At 46.0% G+C, this 17,372-nt stretch overlaps 1 protein-coding gene across 1 annotated transcript in view; it reads left to right on the top strand.

Moving 5' to 3' along the window:
* Positions 1-17,372, top strand: part of EDRF1 (erythroid differentiation regulatory factor 1) — a 103,324-nt gene that overhangs the window by 14,119 nt on the left and 71,833 nt on the right. Inside the window, exons 7-9 of the mRNA XM_040361442.1 lie at positions 1,138-1,259; positions 10,230-10,341; positions 11,836-11,983. Of these exons, the coding sequence (XP_040217376.1) occupies positions 1,138-1,259; positions 10,230-10,341; positions 11,836-11,983 (382 nt within the window). The remainder of the gene's footprint in view (positions 1-1,137; positions 1,260-10,229; positions 10,342-11,835; positions 11,984-17,372) is intronic.

Below are 17,372 nucleotides of genomic sequence, written 5' to 3'. Positions count from 1 at the left end.
ATAACTTGTAATACCAACGGCTCACCACCAGATGGCGCCAGATGCCCACCTTCCAAGCCAAGTCGCCAGGACACTATTTCTAGTCGCCATGGCGACCTTTCGCCCGGGATTTGTCGAGCCCTGATTTAAGCCATTAAAGAGAACCTGTCATTAAAGTACATGTCAGTGTCAGAGCAAGAAAATGGAGTATATCCCTGCAATGCATGCACATTTCCCAGTGAAGACCCTGTAAGTACAGAAAATACCTGTTGATCCTGAGTTCCTAAATTTTGTTATGAGGTGACAATACTGCATTTTTGTGGCTTTGGTGGTGTCAGCCCTGCCCTGTTTTCTCTTGTCAAGCTGCTGATACCCACCAATTCTCCCATCTCTGCAACAATACTTTTCATTCTGTAGTCTCAAGATGAGGACTGGGAGGGATAATTACTCTCCTTGGGATAACACAGGAAGTGTGCAGAATACATAGACAGCCCTAAGTTTTAAGAGGCCCCTTCCTGCTGCCGCCTCCTCCTGGCCCTTTAAGAACTTCTAGATGCAGAGAGCCAGAGGTGGGCATTCTGGTCATGTGAAGTGGTCACATGATCAGAAAGCTCCCAATCGCAAGTATGCATCAGGAGCTTTCCAGTCCCTGTCAGCGACTGTGCTGGGAGCATGCAGGGCACTTTACTTAGGTTAGGTGTTTATGTGGATGGCATATATGCATACGGCTGGTGGGAAGAGGTTACAAGGAAGCAAATAAGAGAAGTTCATAGTTGGGATTTACATTTACACTTTAAGCTAAATAACTCTGATGTAGACTTTTATTACATGACCCACTGAGGTGGCTGTCTGAACTGGCATTCAAGACAGACAATGGTAGGTTTCACTTTCATCACAGATATATAACTTAATGGTAGGTTTCTGATATAATGTGAATTAACAAACTAGATAACATCGGTTAGATTCTTAGTGAACTAAGCACTGGGTACTCACGAATAGCCTCTTTGTTTGGCTTCTGGCAGATCTACTTTATTTTTTTTTGTATAGCTATGTTTCCAGTGTTTGCTTTTATGTACTTGGGTTGTCTTGGGTGCCATTATTCCCTCATTGTTTGCATCCTGTTGATAACTTACCTTTTTTTTTTTTTTTTTTTTAAAGGGTTTAAAAAATGACTTTGTTAGAAATATTCTGTGGACATTTGAAGATATCCATATGTTGGTTGGTTCTAATATGCCCATATTTGGAGGTGGACGGTACCCAGCTGTTAGTCTGCGATTGCGGTAAGTCAGTAAAGCCAAAACAAGCCTTGAAAATACCAGCATGGCACTTTTCATGTTCCTTTTGAGTCCACTCTAGAGTTAAAGGGTTACTAAACCCTTTAACTCTTTGTTACTAAAAAAAAAAAAACATGTCATACCTCCACTGTGCATACCTCCACTGTGCAGTTTGTTTTGTACAGAGTGGCCCCGATCTCGTCTTCTGGGGTCCCTCTGCGGTTGTCTCGGCTCCTCCCCACATGAGCTAACCCCCCTTCTGGGAAGCACTCTCCCAAGGGGGTTAGATTGCGGGCACACTTCCGTGACACAGTCGGCCGCTATGTATCACTCAACCCCGCCCCACGTCATTGAGTTGATTGACAGCAGCGGGAGCCAATGGCTGCACTGCTATCAATCATCCAATGAAGAACCGAGAAGCCAGCGCATTCACAACGCTGTACTTTCGAGGGCTCAGGTAAGTAAACGGGGGGGGGGCTTGTAAGCATTGGATGTTTTTTACCTTACTGCATAGGATGCAGTAAGGTGAAAAAACACAAAGCTTTACAACACATTTAAATAATATGGTTACAGAAATATATTTTTATATAGTTAATTAAAAAAACATTTTTTTTTTTTTTTTTTTTTTTAAGTTACCAGTACTAAGAGAAATATGAAGGCTTCTATTGCTGTCATCCTTCTGAAAATACTAGTTGCCTGATTGGCCAGGCCTATTTTCAGTGAATAGATGTGCATTGTCATTATAGCCTGTAGACTGCATGGACATCATAGGGTGACAATGCTTTTCTTGCTCTATAATACTCTTCAGTGGGCGCTGTCGCCCTAGGAAAGAAAGTTGCTGTTCATTTAAACACTGACAGGATCACGCAGTGCAGTTAAAGAAAAAAGCCTCTAGGGAAAAAAATGCAATACAGCCACAACAGCTAATTACTGGTAAGCTTCTACTGTATATATCCAATTAAAATTTTTATGTTTATCATACGCTTTAATGAATGAATGAAAGACTTATATAGCGCGGCACATGCAAACTAAATCGCCTCTGGGCGCTTTAAGGCTTCATTCACTCCAGTGCACTCTATCTGTGGTGTGTATGCAATTTTTTTGATCACCCATTGAGAGTAAACTATATATTGTTGATGTCAGCAGGCTTATTCTAGTACATTGTAGTAAAAAAAAATCAGATGTCCTTTTGAAGCAAACAAGCACAATGACCATTAAAAAAAAATTGAGATACAGTAAAATCTTGGAGTGAGAGTAACTTGGTCTAAGAGTGTTTTGCAAGACAAGCTAAAACATTTTTTAAATAAATTTTGACTTGATATACAAGCAGCGTCACAACTGAGTATAAAAGAGAAGAGAGGCGCCTCTAAGTGTAGCAATATGGTTACATTTAATGAAGGTACAACATTTAGCAACTCACAGGCACATCCGGGGTAAAGCTGTCCACATAGAAGGGGGGGGGGAGGTTTTGGGACTTTAAATGAGATGCGTTTTTAGCAGTGTGCGATTAAATATATGTATGGAATATAAAAAATGTTTCCATAATAGCCAGGCTCAAAGTTACCAACCAAAAAAGCACTAAACCAAATTAATCTGTCTAGCTGTAGGCATTAAAAACAGAGGTTTAGTTGCATGTATTTGCAAATACCTGTGTGAGCTGCAGGCCGCGTCAAGGCACTTCATGTACTGCAGTCCTAACTATGAATTTTAAAGTCTCCTAAATAGGAGCACAGGAGTGCTAATCAATATATAGGGGGCAGGTGATCACCTAAACCCACCCCTACCTATAGTTGGTCTAGCAAAAAAGAGCACTGGAAAAACATGCATTTCTTTCTCGTACATCACGGGACACAGAGCGGCATATTCATTACTATGTGGGTTATATGGAGTACCTTCAGGTGATGGACACTGGCAATCTCAAACAGGAAGTGCCCCTCCCTATATAACCCCCTCCCATAGGAGGAGTACCTCAGTTTTTTCGCCAGTGTCTTAGGTGTTGGTCATGGTTTAGCTTACCTCCACATCCTTGGGATTAAGGTGGGCTAACCGGTTCTGTCCAAAGGCCTCAGTGCTAAAGTGGTCAGCAACCGGACCCCAAACCATTGGGGTGTAGCCCATAATGCTTTCTGTTCAGAGAGCTGGACCCTGGGCCCAGAACTTAGAAACCTTTGGGGGCCTAATGTTTCTGTTGCCAGGGTGCTATATGGGCCCAGGACAGTGGCTCCTTCATAGGAACCCAGGGCCTGAAGGTCTAGACGCCACCCACGGAGATGGGGGAAGATTGGACCTCTTGCTGTGCAAAAGTCCTGCGGCATGGAGCAGGTAAGTATTGGGGGAGCTTGCGGAACTTGGTTCTTAGCAGGTTCCCTACAGGAGGTGCACAGGGGGACAGGCCTGGGTATGCTCTGCATTGGCAAGGAATCACTATGTCTATGACAGAGACAGGATGATTCAATCTTTTTTCCCCAGTAATATGTGACCTCCCTGGTAAGTGTTGTTTAGCTGGGCTGCTGGCGCTAGGTGTGGGATCTCTGTAAGAGGGGAGTCTTTTCCCATGCTAAAAGGAGGTCTGTGACCTACCTAAAGGGCTTACCTGCCTGGGTGCCTGCGCTGCTCCGTCCTCCTCCATGTGTGATGGCCCCCGCCGACGGGCGCGCGCGCGTGCCCGAGATATAAACGATTTTCGCGCCGTTTCCGTGGTGGGGGCGCGTCCCGGTGGGCGGCGAATCACAAATAAAGGAAGGGGAGGTCCTTCCATTAGCTGCCAAGAGCTCAGTGTTATCCTGAGCTAGAAGAGAGGAGGACACAGAGCGGAGCACGCCGAGGACACCCGGTGGCGAAAGGAAGAATTGCAGTTTTTTCTAAGGACTGTCAAACCTACAGATAGGTTTTCTTTTCCTTTTTTCAGCAGATGGCTATTGGCAATACTTAGTGGGAGACAGAGTGGTTTCTTTTCCTCTTCAAAAAAAAAAAAAAAAAAAGGAAAAAGAAGAAGGGAAAGAACTGTTGATCTCCCTTCTCAGTTTGGGCGTTAGTCTCTATCGCTCCCAAACTGACAGATCCCCTTAGCTACGTCTGTGGCTGGGTGATAGCAGGTGTACCTCGGTATTGTACCATGCCTTCTGGGTCAGAGGGTACAAGGGGTGGGGATTCCCCCGCAAAATCCGAGGGCTCAGACACGGCTATGCCGCTGCTCTCCCCACAGGACATATCAGGGCACGCCTTGATGGGACCTGGGGGATCTGGTGCTGGGGCTGATCCAGGTCAGTCCAACCCCGGCTTTGTCACTGAGAGGGTGCTTGCTGTTTCTTTAGGAGAACTAGAGAAAAGAATGGCAAAAAGAATAGCTAAAGCTATATCGGGTAGAAAGCGGACTAGGTCTCCGTCACCCGAGCAAGAACCCTCAGACACAGAAATCCTTTCCCTAGGGGAATTGGATAGACTTGACGCTTTGGACCAGGGTGGTTCAGAGATCGAGGATCTGGATACTGAGGGGTCTGGTTCAGCCTCCCAAGGGGAAAGTTTGTGGGTTCAGGCCTTAACGGACATGGTCCATGAGGCATTTAAGTTACCCATACCAGAACCTCAAGTATCGGCGGTTTCAGCTTTAGGCTCTTTAAGAACGCCTCAAAGCAACGCAGTTTTCCCGATCCATCCTCTACTCGAGGAGGTCATGTTTCAGGATTGGATTAAGCCAGATAGAGTCTTTTTACCACCTAAAAAATTCTCTGTTTTATATCCTATGGAGGAGAAATTCTCCAAAAGATGGGCGCCCCCGGCGGTGGACGCAGCCATCTCCTATGTGAACAAATCTTTAACTTGTCCGGTGGAAAACGTACAGGTGTTTAAGGATCCGGTTGATAAACGCTTGGAAACATTACTGAAAGCCTCCTTTACTTCAGCAGGGGCGATAGTTCAGCCCGCTGTAGCTGCTATTGGAATTACCCAAGCATTATCAGATAAGACTAAGCAAATGCTTAAACTTATCCCTGCCCAGCAGGCAGAGGAATTTTCGGATATACCGAGGGCTATACGCTTTACGTTGGATGCTATCAAGGACTCCATCCAGCAGGCATCACGTTTATCCTTATTTCTAATCCATATGAGAAGGCTCTTATGGTTGAAGAGTTGGGAGGCTGAGCCCCCATGCAAAAAGCTCCTGGTAGGGTTTCCATGGAGGACGACTCTTCGGAGAAGATCTGGATAGATATATTTAGACTATATCTAGCGGCAAAAGCACTCTCTTGCCAGTCAAGAAGAAAGCCAGAGGGCCCACGTTTAAGCGCCAGCCCTCCCCGGGACAGGGGCCCTCTAATACCAGACAGTATCGACGGCCTCCTGCAAGATCAGGCTTTAACAATAAGCCACAAGGCCAAGCCACTGGGGGCAAGAAGCAGTGGTACCGCAAGCCTGCGAAGCCAGCCCCCAAGTCGGCCTTATGAAGGGGCGCCCCCACCCACGATGGTGGGGGGAAGGCTACGTCTCTTTGCAGAAGTTTGGGAGGCCAGCATTCCCGACTGCTGGGTACGGTCTTCCGTGGCCACGGGCTACAAACTAGAATTTTCAGAATTCCCTCCTCCTCATTACCAGGAGTCAAGAGTACCAGGCGACCCGGTGAAGGGAGCCGCGTTGATGGCGGCATTGAATCATCTGCTGTGCCAGAAGGTGATAGTAGAAGTACCAGTCCAGGAACAGGGCTTGGGGTTCTACTCCAACCTGTTTATCATCCCAAAGCCCAACGGCGATGTCAGGCCAATTTTGGACTTAAAGGGAGTAAATGCGTACCTAAAGGTCCGCTCATTCCGGATGGAAACTATTCGGTCAGCTGTCGCCGTGCTCCAGAAGGACGACTTCATGGCGTCCATAGACATAAAGGATGCTTACCTTCATGTGCCAATTTTTCAGCCACATCCGGTATTTCTACGCTTCTCGGTGGCTCAGCGTCATTTCCAATTTGTGGCGCTCCCCTTCGGGTTGGCTACGCCCCCCCGGGTATTCACGAAGGTCCTAGCCCCAATCCTAACCAATCTAAGGACCCAAGGGGTCACGGTCCTAGCTTACCTGGACGACCTCTTGGTCGTAGACCACTCGTTTCCTGGCCTGGAACGAGCAGTCGCCCTCACGGTTCAGTACCTCGAGAGGTTCGGCTGGGTCCTAAATCGAGACAAATCAGCATTTCGGCCCACAAGGCAGCTGGAATATCTCGGCATGAGATTGGATACAGAACAACAGAGGGTGTTCCTACCTCTATTAAAGGTCAAGGCCATCAAAGAGCTAATACAAATAGTTCTGAGCAAGAGAAAGCCAACTGTTCGCCTATGTATGCGGCTACTAGGCAAGATGGTGGCCACCTTCGAGGCGGTACCGTATGCTCAGAGCCACACTCGCATCCTGCAGGCAGCCATCCTGTCAGCATGGAGCAAGAGGCCTCAGGCCTTGGAGATTCCTTTGCCACTCTCACCAAGAGTCCGGCAAAGTCTATCTTGGTGGTTAAACCCTCAGAATCTCCTGAAGGGAAAGACGTTCAGTCCTGTGACCTGGAAGATAGTAACCACAGACGCCAGCCTGATCGGCTGGGGAGCAATTTTGGATGGTTGCACTCGCCAGGGCACTTGGGCAGCGGCAGAGAAGCAGTTGCCCATCAATATCTTGGAGCTCAGAGCTGCCCGACTAGCCCTCAGGGCTTGGACGTCCAAACTGCAGGGGTTCCCGGTGAGAATACAATCGGACAATGCCACGGCGGTGGCATACATAAATCACCAAGGGGGAACCAAGAGTCAAGCCGATCAGAAAGAAGTGAGCTTGATTTTCTTGTGGGCAGAAGCCCATGTGCCCTGCATATCGGCTATATTCATTCCCGGAGTGGACAACCTACAGGCGGACTTCTTAAGTCGCCAGACTCTATTGCCGGGGGAGTGGTCTCTGCATCCACAGGTCTTTCAGACACTCTGCCAGAAGTGGGGAGTGCCGGACGTGGATATCATGGCATCGAGACTAAACAAGAAGCTAGACAGGTTCATGTCCCGCACAAGGGATCCCAGAGCCTGCGGAACCGATGCGTTAGTTTGCCCTTGGCATCAGTTCAAACTTCTTTATGCATTTCCCCCGCTCCAGTTACTACCCCGCCTGCTGCGCAGGATCAGGGTGGAGCACATACCAGTCATCCTGGTAGCTCCAGCATGGCCCAAAAGGGCATGGTATTCACTAATCCTGAAGATGGTAGTGGGAGACCCTTGGACTCTTCCTCTACGGCCAGACCTGCTATCGCAAGGTCCGATCCTCCACCCTGCCTTACGGCATCTAAATTTGACGGCCTGGAAGCTGAATCCCTGATTCTCAGGGGTAGAGGTCTGTCTCAGAAAGTAATCTCTACCCTAATCAGAGCCAGGAAACCGGTCTCTAGGGTGATTTATTACAGGGTCTGGAAGGCCTATGTAGGCTGGTGTGAGTCCAAGCGATGGCTTTCTCGCAAATTTACCATCGATAGAGTATTAAGTTTTCTCCAGCTAGGAGTGGATAAAGGACTGGCATTAAGCACAATCAAAGGACAGATTTCAGCTTTGTCAGTGTGGTTTCAGCGGCCGCTGGCCACCCACTCGCTAGTTAAGACCTTCCTTCAAGGGGTCTTACGTATTAATCCTCCAGTTAAATCCCCGCTTTGTCCGTGGGATTTAAATCTTGTTCTGTCAAGTTTACAGAAACAACCTTTTGAGCCGTTGGCTGAAATTCCTTTGGTTTTACTAACAAGGAAGTTTGTATTTTTGGTAGCCATAGTTTCCGCCAGAAGAGTATCAGAACTGGCAGCCTTATCCTGTAAGGAACCATATCTTATTTTACATAAGGACAAGGTCGTTCTCCGCCCTCATCCTTCCTTCCTACCGAAGGTTATATCCAGTTTTCATCTAAACCAGGATTTGGTATTACCATCCTTCTTCCCTAAACCTACTTCCAGAAAGGAAGGGTTGCTGCATACCTTGGATATTGTCAGGGCCTATCTTAAAGCTACAGAGAAGATCCGGAAAACAGATGTGTTGTTCATTTTACCGGATGGGCCCAAGAAGGGGCAGGCAGCTGCAAAATCCACCATCTCGAGATGGATTAAACAGTTAATCTCTCAGGCCTACGGCTTGAAAGGGTTGCCTCCTCCGTTATCATTAAAGGCTCATTCTACTAGGGCCATGGGCGCCTCCTGGGCAGCACACCACCAGATCTCTATGGCTCAAGTTTGCAAGGCGGCAACCTGGTCTTCTGTCCACACATTTACAAAATTCTACCAGTTGGACGTAAGAAGGAATACTGATACAGCCTTTGGGCAGGCAGTACTGCAGGCTGCAGTTTGAGACCCTCGGATTCCGGGGGCTCCCTTTTGAGTTAAATTTAAAATTTAAAATTATTTTTTCTCAACTAAGTTGGATTTATTATGATTTAAGTATATCTCTAAATTAAATCCTTTTGTCTTGGGAAGATGTTCTCCCTCCCCTCATTGTAAGCATTGCTTTGGGACATCCCACATAGTAATGAATATGCCGCTCTGTGTCCCGTGATGTACGAGAAAGAAAAAGGGATTTTTAATACAGCTTACCTGTAAAATCCTTTTCTTGGAGTACATCACGGGACACAGAGCTCCCACCCCTCTTATGGGGACCATTTTGGGAGGCATACTGCTTGCTACAAAACTGAGGTACTCCTCCTATGGGAGGGGGTTATATAGGGAGGGGCACTTCCTGTTTGAGATTGCCAGTGTCCATCAACTGAAGGTACTCCATATAACCCACATAGTAATGAATATGCCGCTCTGTGTCCCGTGATGTACTCCAAGAAAAGGATTTTACAGGTAAGCTGTATTAAAAATCCCTTTGTTTGCATGTTGCATGTTTGGTTCCACTCTTGCATTTATTTTGTTTTTTGCTAGACCAACAATAGGTAGGGGTGGGTTTAGGTGATCACATGCCCCCTATATATTGATTAGCACTCCTGTGCTCCTATTTAGGAGACTTTAAAATTCATAGTTAGGACTGCAGTACACGGAGTGCCTTGACGCGGCCTGCAGCTCACACAGGTATTTGCAAATACATGCAAATAAACCTCTGTTTTTAATGCCTTTAATTTCTCTTTTATACTCTGTAGCTCCTGATGGATTTTGCGGCTTATCCCCTTGTGGAGGCTTTCATTTGTGGATGGACATTTTATGGTTGCACAATCGGATTGCTATTATTTTTTTATTTGGACTATATGAAGGACCTATGGATAAATGGTTGTGGAACAAATCATTTGAGTTTCCATTATTTCCTATGGGGAAATTTGCTTTGATATACACATGCTTTGGATTACAAGCATGTTTCCGGAACGAATGATGCTTGCAATCCAAGGTTTTACTGTATATGGATATAGATCGGTGGTTCTCAACCTGGGGGTCAAATGATGATTTGCCAGGGGTCACCAAATCCTGGGCTGTTCCTGAAGCCTGCACTGTTCACCCAGGAAGGGGGGAACAAAGAAAAAGGGAGAGAAAGGGGAAAAAAAAAAGAGAGAGCAAGAAAGACAGAGAGAGGGATGGAGGGGAAAAAAACAAGAAATTAGGATTGAGAGAGATAAAAGGGAAAGAAAGGTGAACAAAGAGAAAAAGTGGTACATCCTAAAATGTACTATAAGGGGTTTTAATATTGTACGAGTGGAAGGCACTCAGGAAGAGCTAAATGTCCGCGGGTTAGGGGCGCACATTACTTGTCTTGCCTTGGGTGCTTTCAACCCACGCTATGAAAATAATTTTACTGTTCGGGGTCCCTACAACTTGGGAAATTTTATCAAGGGGTCACGGGACTAGAAGGTTGAGAACCACTGATATAGATGGATATGTTTTCATTGGCATTGATTTTCTCTTGAGAGCTTTTTGATTTCACTGTATTATGCCACAGAATGACAAGTTTTCTTTTCTCACAAGTGAAATCTTAAACTGGGTTTTGTGATTTTTTTTAGGGATAATAATAAACCAATCAATGTGCTGACTGGGATTGATTACTGGCTGGACAATCTGATCTGTAACGTACCAGAACTTGTCATGTGCTTCCATGTGAACGGCATCGTACAGGTAAGATGTAAACTGTTTATACACTGCGTACAATTATAGCAATGCTTTGGAAGAGAGCAAGCTCGGTTATTATGCATTTATATCTTATATGGATATTTAAAATGTTACAAACATGCATTGTTGGTTGTATATGATTTTGCTTCACTTCTTGCCTGACAAAATGGTTGTCATCAGTGTCAGGTACTTATTTGCTCTTTAAAATTGAAAAGATCTATGGCAAGGCAGACAGATAAATATAATCCCTATTATTATTATTATTATTATTATTATTATTATTATTATTATATAGGGATTATATATAATCTTCTTTTTTTATTCTTTAACCGCTTTAGCCCCGGGCCACTTTTTGCGATTCATCACTGCGTCGCTTTAACTGACAATTGCGCGGTCGTGCGACAAACAAACAAAATTGGCATCCTTTTTTTTTTTTTTTTCACAAATAGAGCTTTCTTTTTGTGGTATTTGATCACCTCTGCGGTTTTTATTTTTTGCGCTATAAACAAAAATAGAGCGACAATTAAAAAAAAATTCAATATTTTTTCATTTTTGCTATAAATAAATATCTCCAAAAAATATATAAAAAAATATTTTTTCCTCATTTTAGGCCGATATGTATTCTTCTACATATTTTTGGTAAAAAAAAATTCAATAAGAGTTTATTGATCGGTTTGCGCAAAAGTTATAGCGTCTACAAAATAGGGGATAGTTTTATGACGTGTGTGTGTGTGTGTGGTGTTTTTTTTTTTTTTTTTTATCGTGACTACGACATTATGGTGGACACTTTTGACACCATTTCGGGACCATTGTCATTTTCACAGTAATTAGTGCTATAAAAATGCACTGATTACTGTGAAAATGACACTGACAGTGAAGGGGTTAACCACTAGGGGGCGCTGAAGGGGTTAAGTGTTCCCTAGGAAGTGATTCTTACTGTGTAGGGGCATGGCCTGGCATGACACATCACTGATCGTCTGTCCCGCTGACAGGGAACAGGCGATCAGTGACACTGCCACTAAGAAGAATGGAGAAAGGTTTGTTTACACTTACCTCTCCCTGTTCTTCAGCTCTGTGACCCGATCGCGGGACACCTGCTGCGATCGGGTCCCGCGGGCACGGAGCTCAGGACCGGGTCGCGAACGCGCCGCCCACAGCTGGGCATCTTAAAGGAGACGTACAGGTACGTGAATATGCCCAGCCGTGCCACTCTGCCGACGTATATCTGCGTGAGGCGGTTCTTAAGTGGTTAAGTAGAGTAGGGGAAGCCTAGAACTTCAGTCGGCTTTTTAATGCTGTGTACCTGAAGATTATTCCCCACTTCTGTCTGGTGAAACGCATGTCACATGACAGGACATAAGAAATCTAATTGATCCCCTGTATGCAGTAAAAGTATGATAGAGGTACTATTCCCTTCCCACTTTGTTATGGCTGGACACACTCCAATCACATTTCAGATGTAGCAGATAGCCTAACATAATTTTTTTTATCTTTTTACAGAAATACGAGATGATTAAAACAGAAGATATCCCAAATTTGGAGAACTCCAACTTTTCAACCAAGGTGATTAAAGACATAGCGCAGAATATCCTGTCATTTCTGAAGTCTAACTGCACCAAAGAAGGTCACACCTACTGGCTGTTTAAAGGTAATACATTACAAGAATATTATGGCTGCTTGATTGATAATCCTAAAAGAAATTTCAGGAAACTGTTCTTTAAAGTGGATGTAAACCGATTCATGAAATTTGAGCTGGGCACATCTATCTGCAGTATTTTGTTATCTCTTTTCAATGAGCTAAGTCAGCCCTCAAAAAATCCACTCGCCTGCTCGCATTTTGCGAGTGGATTTTGAGGTCTGGCGAGGAAGGGCTGCCTGGGAGCCGGGGCGGCGAGCACCACCGGCAGCCTGTGTGTAATGGGAGTCCTTCTCCCAGTGACCGCGGAGGGGGAAGAGTCCGGATGTTTAGAGCGCAGTGCGGGGAACACAGCATAACGGTTTTCATTCTAGATGTGTTCCCCGCTGCTCGCTATCAGATCCAGCCCTGCCTCCTGATCCCGGAACTTTGATAGACAGATCACCCGTCCAATCCTGGTGATGGTGATCTGTCAATCAAAGTTCCCCGGCCAGGGGGCGGGGCTGAATATGACGAGTGGCGGGAACATGGCAAGTAAAATGAAAACGGTTATCCTGTGTTCCCCGCTCTGCGCTCTAAACATCCGGGCGGCTCTCCTGTTCCTCTCCTCCCCTGCACACAGGAACCAGAAGGGCTGCATGGTGGACACGGGCTGCATTTCGTAAACACAGGCTGCATGGTGGACACGGGCTGCATTTGGTGGGCATAAGCAGCCTGCATTGGTTGGCATGGATACAGTTGTTAATATTTATTTTTATAACTTAATTCTGCATAAAACATTTAAGTGTCATTTCATGAGATTTATGAGGGCGTGTTTAGGGGCGCGCTGGGTGGGGCAGCTGGTGGCGAGTAACCCTTGAGGCCTGGCTAGTAGCTCAGGACTTGAAATTTTGAGCCCTGAGCCAAGTCTTATAGCTCTCTTCTGAATGGTTCCTCTGTTATCAGCCTGAGAACTCCTGACATATTTTGTGACTTTTTAGACAAAAGCAGCCTGAATCTTTTGTCAAATGAGTTTGCTAAAATAGAGTAGCAGAGAGAAGCTCCTATTACAAAAAGGCTCTGAGAGTCTCTGCCTATGAGGCCTATGTGAGCCTTTCCTCCAATCAGAAATGTTAGCTCTCTTGGCTGTATGCCCAGACATTACACTCTGTGTTAACCAGGAAGAGAAAATTTCCTAACACATTCTCAACTTTCTAAACAGTATATAAATGTGAAGACAGCAGATATACATGTAAATCCTATGTAGGGAGATTTGGTTAATCTCTGTGTATCATCTGAGGCTGTTCACTTCACTGGGTGAATGGAGGGTTTACATCCACTTTAATGCCTCCTGTCCTTCAGGGTACCAAGTATATGTTGCAGGTTGTCCCATTTTTTTTTTTTTTTATGTGGTTTTTGAAATTTTTTTTTTTTTTTTTTTTTTTTTTTTTTTTTTTTTGGTTTTTGAAATGACTAAGACCCCTTTCACACTGGGGCCACCCTAGCAGTAAAGCGCCTCTCGTTTTAGCAGCGCTTTACCGCAGTTTAAGCAGCGCTTTTCTGCCAATAGCGGAAAGCTTTTAACCCCAAAGAAGGGACAAAAGCTCCTGTGTTGCTGTGCTTCCGTATCACTTTTCAGGCACTTTGGAAGCTCTGCTCATTCATTTCAATGGGCAGGGCGTTTTAAAGGTACAGTAACACACCAGAAGTCCAGACATCGGCTTTACAAAGCATTCTAAAGCCTCATACACGCGATCGGACTTCCAACTGACTTTTCTGTGGATTTTTCTCCGAAGGGCGTTGTCTGTGAACTTGGTATGCATACACTCGATAGGACGTAGTGACGTAATGGATGCACTACGTGGTTTTTCTGCTCTTTGCCGCCACCCTTTGGGTAATTTCTGCTATTGTCTGATCTTTAGCATTGGTTCTGAGCATGCGTGTTTGTACTTTAAACTTTTGTCCGATGGACTTGTGTACACACGATCGGCTTAGCCGACGTAGGACATTTGTTGCCGGAAAGTTTGTCTGTTCACACAGCGAACATTTGTCCAATGAAAAAGCGAAAAAGTTAGTCCAATGGAGCGTACACACGGTCGGATTGTCTGCAAAAACGGGTCCGACGGAGGTTTGTTGTCAAAAAGTCTGATCGTGTGTACGGGACTTTTGACTTCCAGTATGTGTCTACGCCAAATCTTAAAAAAAAAAGCAGCTATAGAAATCTTCAGCTGCTTTGTAAAGATGTCTGAGCTCCTGGAGTGTTGCTGTACCTCCCCTAGCTGGGAACTCCATTTTGGTGTCTGCAAATGTATACAACAACAACCAGAGTCATTGAAACGGTTTAAGATTTCTTTATCGTACATCACGGGACACAGAGCGGCATTCATTACTATATGGGTTATATGGAGTACCTTCAGGTGTAGACACTGGCAATCTCAAACAGGAAATGCCCCTCCCTATATAACCCCCTCCCATAGGAGGAGTACCTCAGTTTTTCCGCCAGTGTCTTAGGTGTTAGTCATGGTTTAGCTTGCCTCCACATCCTTGGGATTAGGTGAGCTAACCGGTTCTGTCCAAAAAAGCCTCAGCGCTAAAGTGGTCAGTAACCGGACCCCAAACCCTTGGGGTATAGCCCATAATGCTTTTCTTTTTAGAGAGCTGGACCCTGGGCCCAGAACTTAGAAACCTTTGGGTGCCTAATGTTTCTGTTGCCAGAGTGCTATATGGGCCCAGGACAGTGGATCCTTCATAGGAACCCAGGGCCTGAAGGTCTAGACAGCCCCACGGAGATGGGGGAAGATTGGGCCTCTTGCTTGGCAAAGTCCTGCGGCATGGAGCAGGTAAGTGAGGGGAAAACTTGCGGAACTTGGTTCTTAGCAGGTTTTTTCTGGGGGGTCACAGGGGACATGCCTAAAGTTATGCACTGCATCTGGCAAACTAGTCACATATCATAAAGATAGGATGGCTCTATATGTATTATTCCCCATAAGATGTGACCTCCCTTGTAGTGTTGGAAAAGCATTGAGTGGGGCCTGTGTGATATAAAAGTATATGTGTGTGTCAGAGAGCTGTGCTTACCTGCAAGCCTCCAGGCGATGCTCCATTCAGTCTTCCTCCTCACGGCCTGCAAAGCAGGCAAAACGCTGACCTCCTCATGGTTGCAGGCTGCAGTTTGCTGGAGCAGAGAGGTCCCTTCCTCCCAACCCCACCCCCCCCCTGTCGGGAGGGGCATTTCCTGTTTGAGATTGCTGGGGGGGAAGGGCGGGTCAGTGGCTTAAGGAAGGGGCGGCCCTTCCTTGTTTGTTCCATATAGCTCATTCAATACTTTGGAACTGAGGAGGAAAGACCAGAACGGCAAGCACGGGGCGCCGAGGACACACAGTGGCCAGAAAGAATATTGCAGTCTTCAGAAAGACTGTTTTCAAGCCTAGGAATAGGCTGTTTCTTTTCCATCTCATAGTTTTTCTTGCAATACTACTCAGGGGGACAGAATGTTTTTTCTTTCCTAGATTTGAAAAAAAAAAAAAAAAAAGTGTCATCTAGGGGAGAGGAAGCATTTTTTATCCCCCAAACAGGTGTTTGGGCATTTAACTATTTATAAGTCCCAGGTACCAATAAGTAGCAGGTGTACCTCGGTATTGTACCATGGCATCAAAAAACAAGGGTACAAGAGGTGGGGATTCCCCCAGAGAGTCTGAGGTCTCGGACAATGCTATGCCGCTGCTTTCCCCACAGGGAGCCTTGGGGCCATCGGGATCTGGGGCTGGAGCTGACGCGGGTCAGTCCAACCCTAAGATGGTCATGGAGGAGGTATTACTCACCTCTTTAAAAGAGATGCAGAAAAGCATGGGTAAAATGATAGCCGCAGCTATGCGGGGCAGTAAGCGGAATAGATCTCCGTCGCCCGAGCGCGGACCCTCAGAAGAGGAGGTCCTTTCCTCAGGGGAATTGGACGACCTCTTGGACAAGGACCAAGTAGGTTCAGGGATCGAAGATCCGGATACAGAGGAGTCTGGGGCAGTCTCCCTGAGGGAGAGCTGGTGGATTCAAGGATTGTCGGACTTGGTCCATAGGGCATTCAACTTGCCAGTACCAGATCTCCAGGTATCGACGGTTTCAGCTTTGGGCTCACTGAGGGCGCCTCAAAGCAATGCTGTGTTTCCGATCCATCCTCTATTAGAGGGAGTTTTGTTCCAAGATTGGAACAAGCCAGATAAGATCTTCTTACCACCTAAGAAGTTCTCTGTCCTATATCCTATGGAAGAAAAATTTTCCAAAAGATGGGCTACTCCTGCAGTGGACGCAGCCATCTCATGTGTTAACAAATCGTTAACATGCCCTGTAGAAAACATACAGGTGTTCAAGGATCCAGTTGATAAGTGCTTGGAAGCACTACTTAAGAACTCCTTCACTACTGCAGGGGCAGTAGTACAGCCAGCTGTGGCTGCGATTGGGGTCGCTCAAGCATTATCGGATCAATTTAAGCAGATGCTTAAACTTATTCCTGCCCAGCAGGCAGAAGAATTTTCGGATGTCCCTAAGGCCATATGTTTTACGGTAGACGCAATCAAGGATTCTATCCAGCAAGCGTCACGTTTATCGTTATCCCTTATCCATATGAGAAGACTCTTAGGGTTAAAAAGCTGGGAGGCTGAGCCCCCATGCAAGAAGCTCCTGGTAGGGTTCCCCTTCCATGGAGGACGACTCTTCGGAGAAGACCTAGATAAATACATTCAGACCATTTCAAACGGCAAGAGTACTCTCTTGCCAACTAAGAAGAAGGTTCAGGGGCCTGCGTTTAAACGACAGTATTCCCCTGGGCAGGGGCCCTCTAATGCCAAGCAGTATCGACGGCCTCCTGCAAAAGCAAACTTCGGCTTCAACAGCAAATCACAAGGACAGGCTGTTAGAGGCAAAAGGCAGTGGTTTCGCAAACCAGCAAAACCAGCCCCCAAGCCAACCTTATGAAGGGGCGCCCCCACCCACGAAGGTGGGGGGAAGGCTGCGACTCTTTTCAGAGATTTGGGAAGCCAGCATTCCCGACGAGTGGGTACGGTCTTCCGTGGCCACAGGCTACAAATTAGATTTCCTAAGGTTTCCTCCTCCTCATTTCCAGGAGTCGAGGATTCCAAACGATCCGCCTCGGATTCCGGCCAGCCTGGAACAGGGGCTGGGTTTCTACTCCAACCTATTCATCATCCCCAATGGAGATGTCAGGCCAATTTTGGACCTAAAGATGGTAAATGCATATCTAAAGATCCGCTCATTTCGGATGGAATCCGTGCGGTCAGCAGCTGCCACACTCCAGAAGGACGACTTCATGGCGTCCATAGACATAAAGGATGCCTACCTTCATGTTCCAATTTATCAGCCACATCAAAGATATCTACGCTTCATGGTGGCTTCGCGTCACTTCCAATTC

The sequence above is a fragment of the Rana temporaria genome, chromosome 8 (genome assembly GCF_905171775.1).
Source record: "Rana temporaria chromosome 8, aRanTem1.1, whole genome shotgun sequence".
Lineage (NCBI taxonomy): Eukaryota > Metazoa > Chordata > Amphibia > Anura > Ranidae > Rana > Rana temporaria.
The sequence above is the reverse complement of the archived record's forward strand: the minus strand, read 5'-3'. Positions and strand labels throughout refer to the sequence as shown.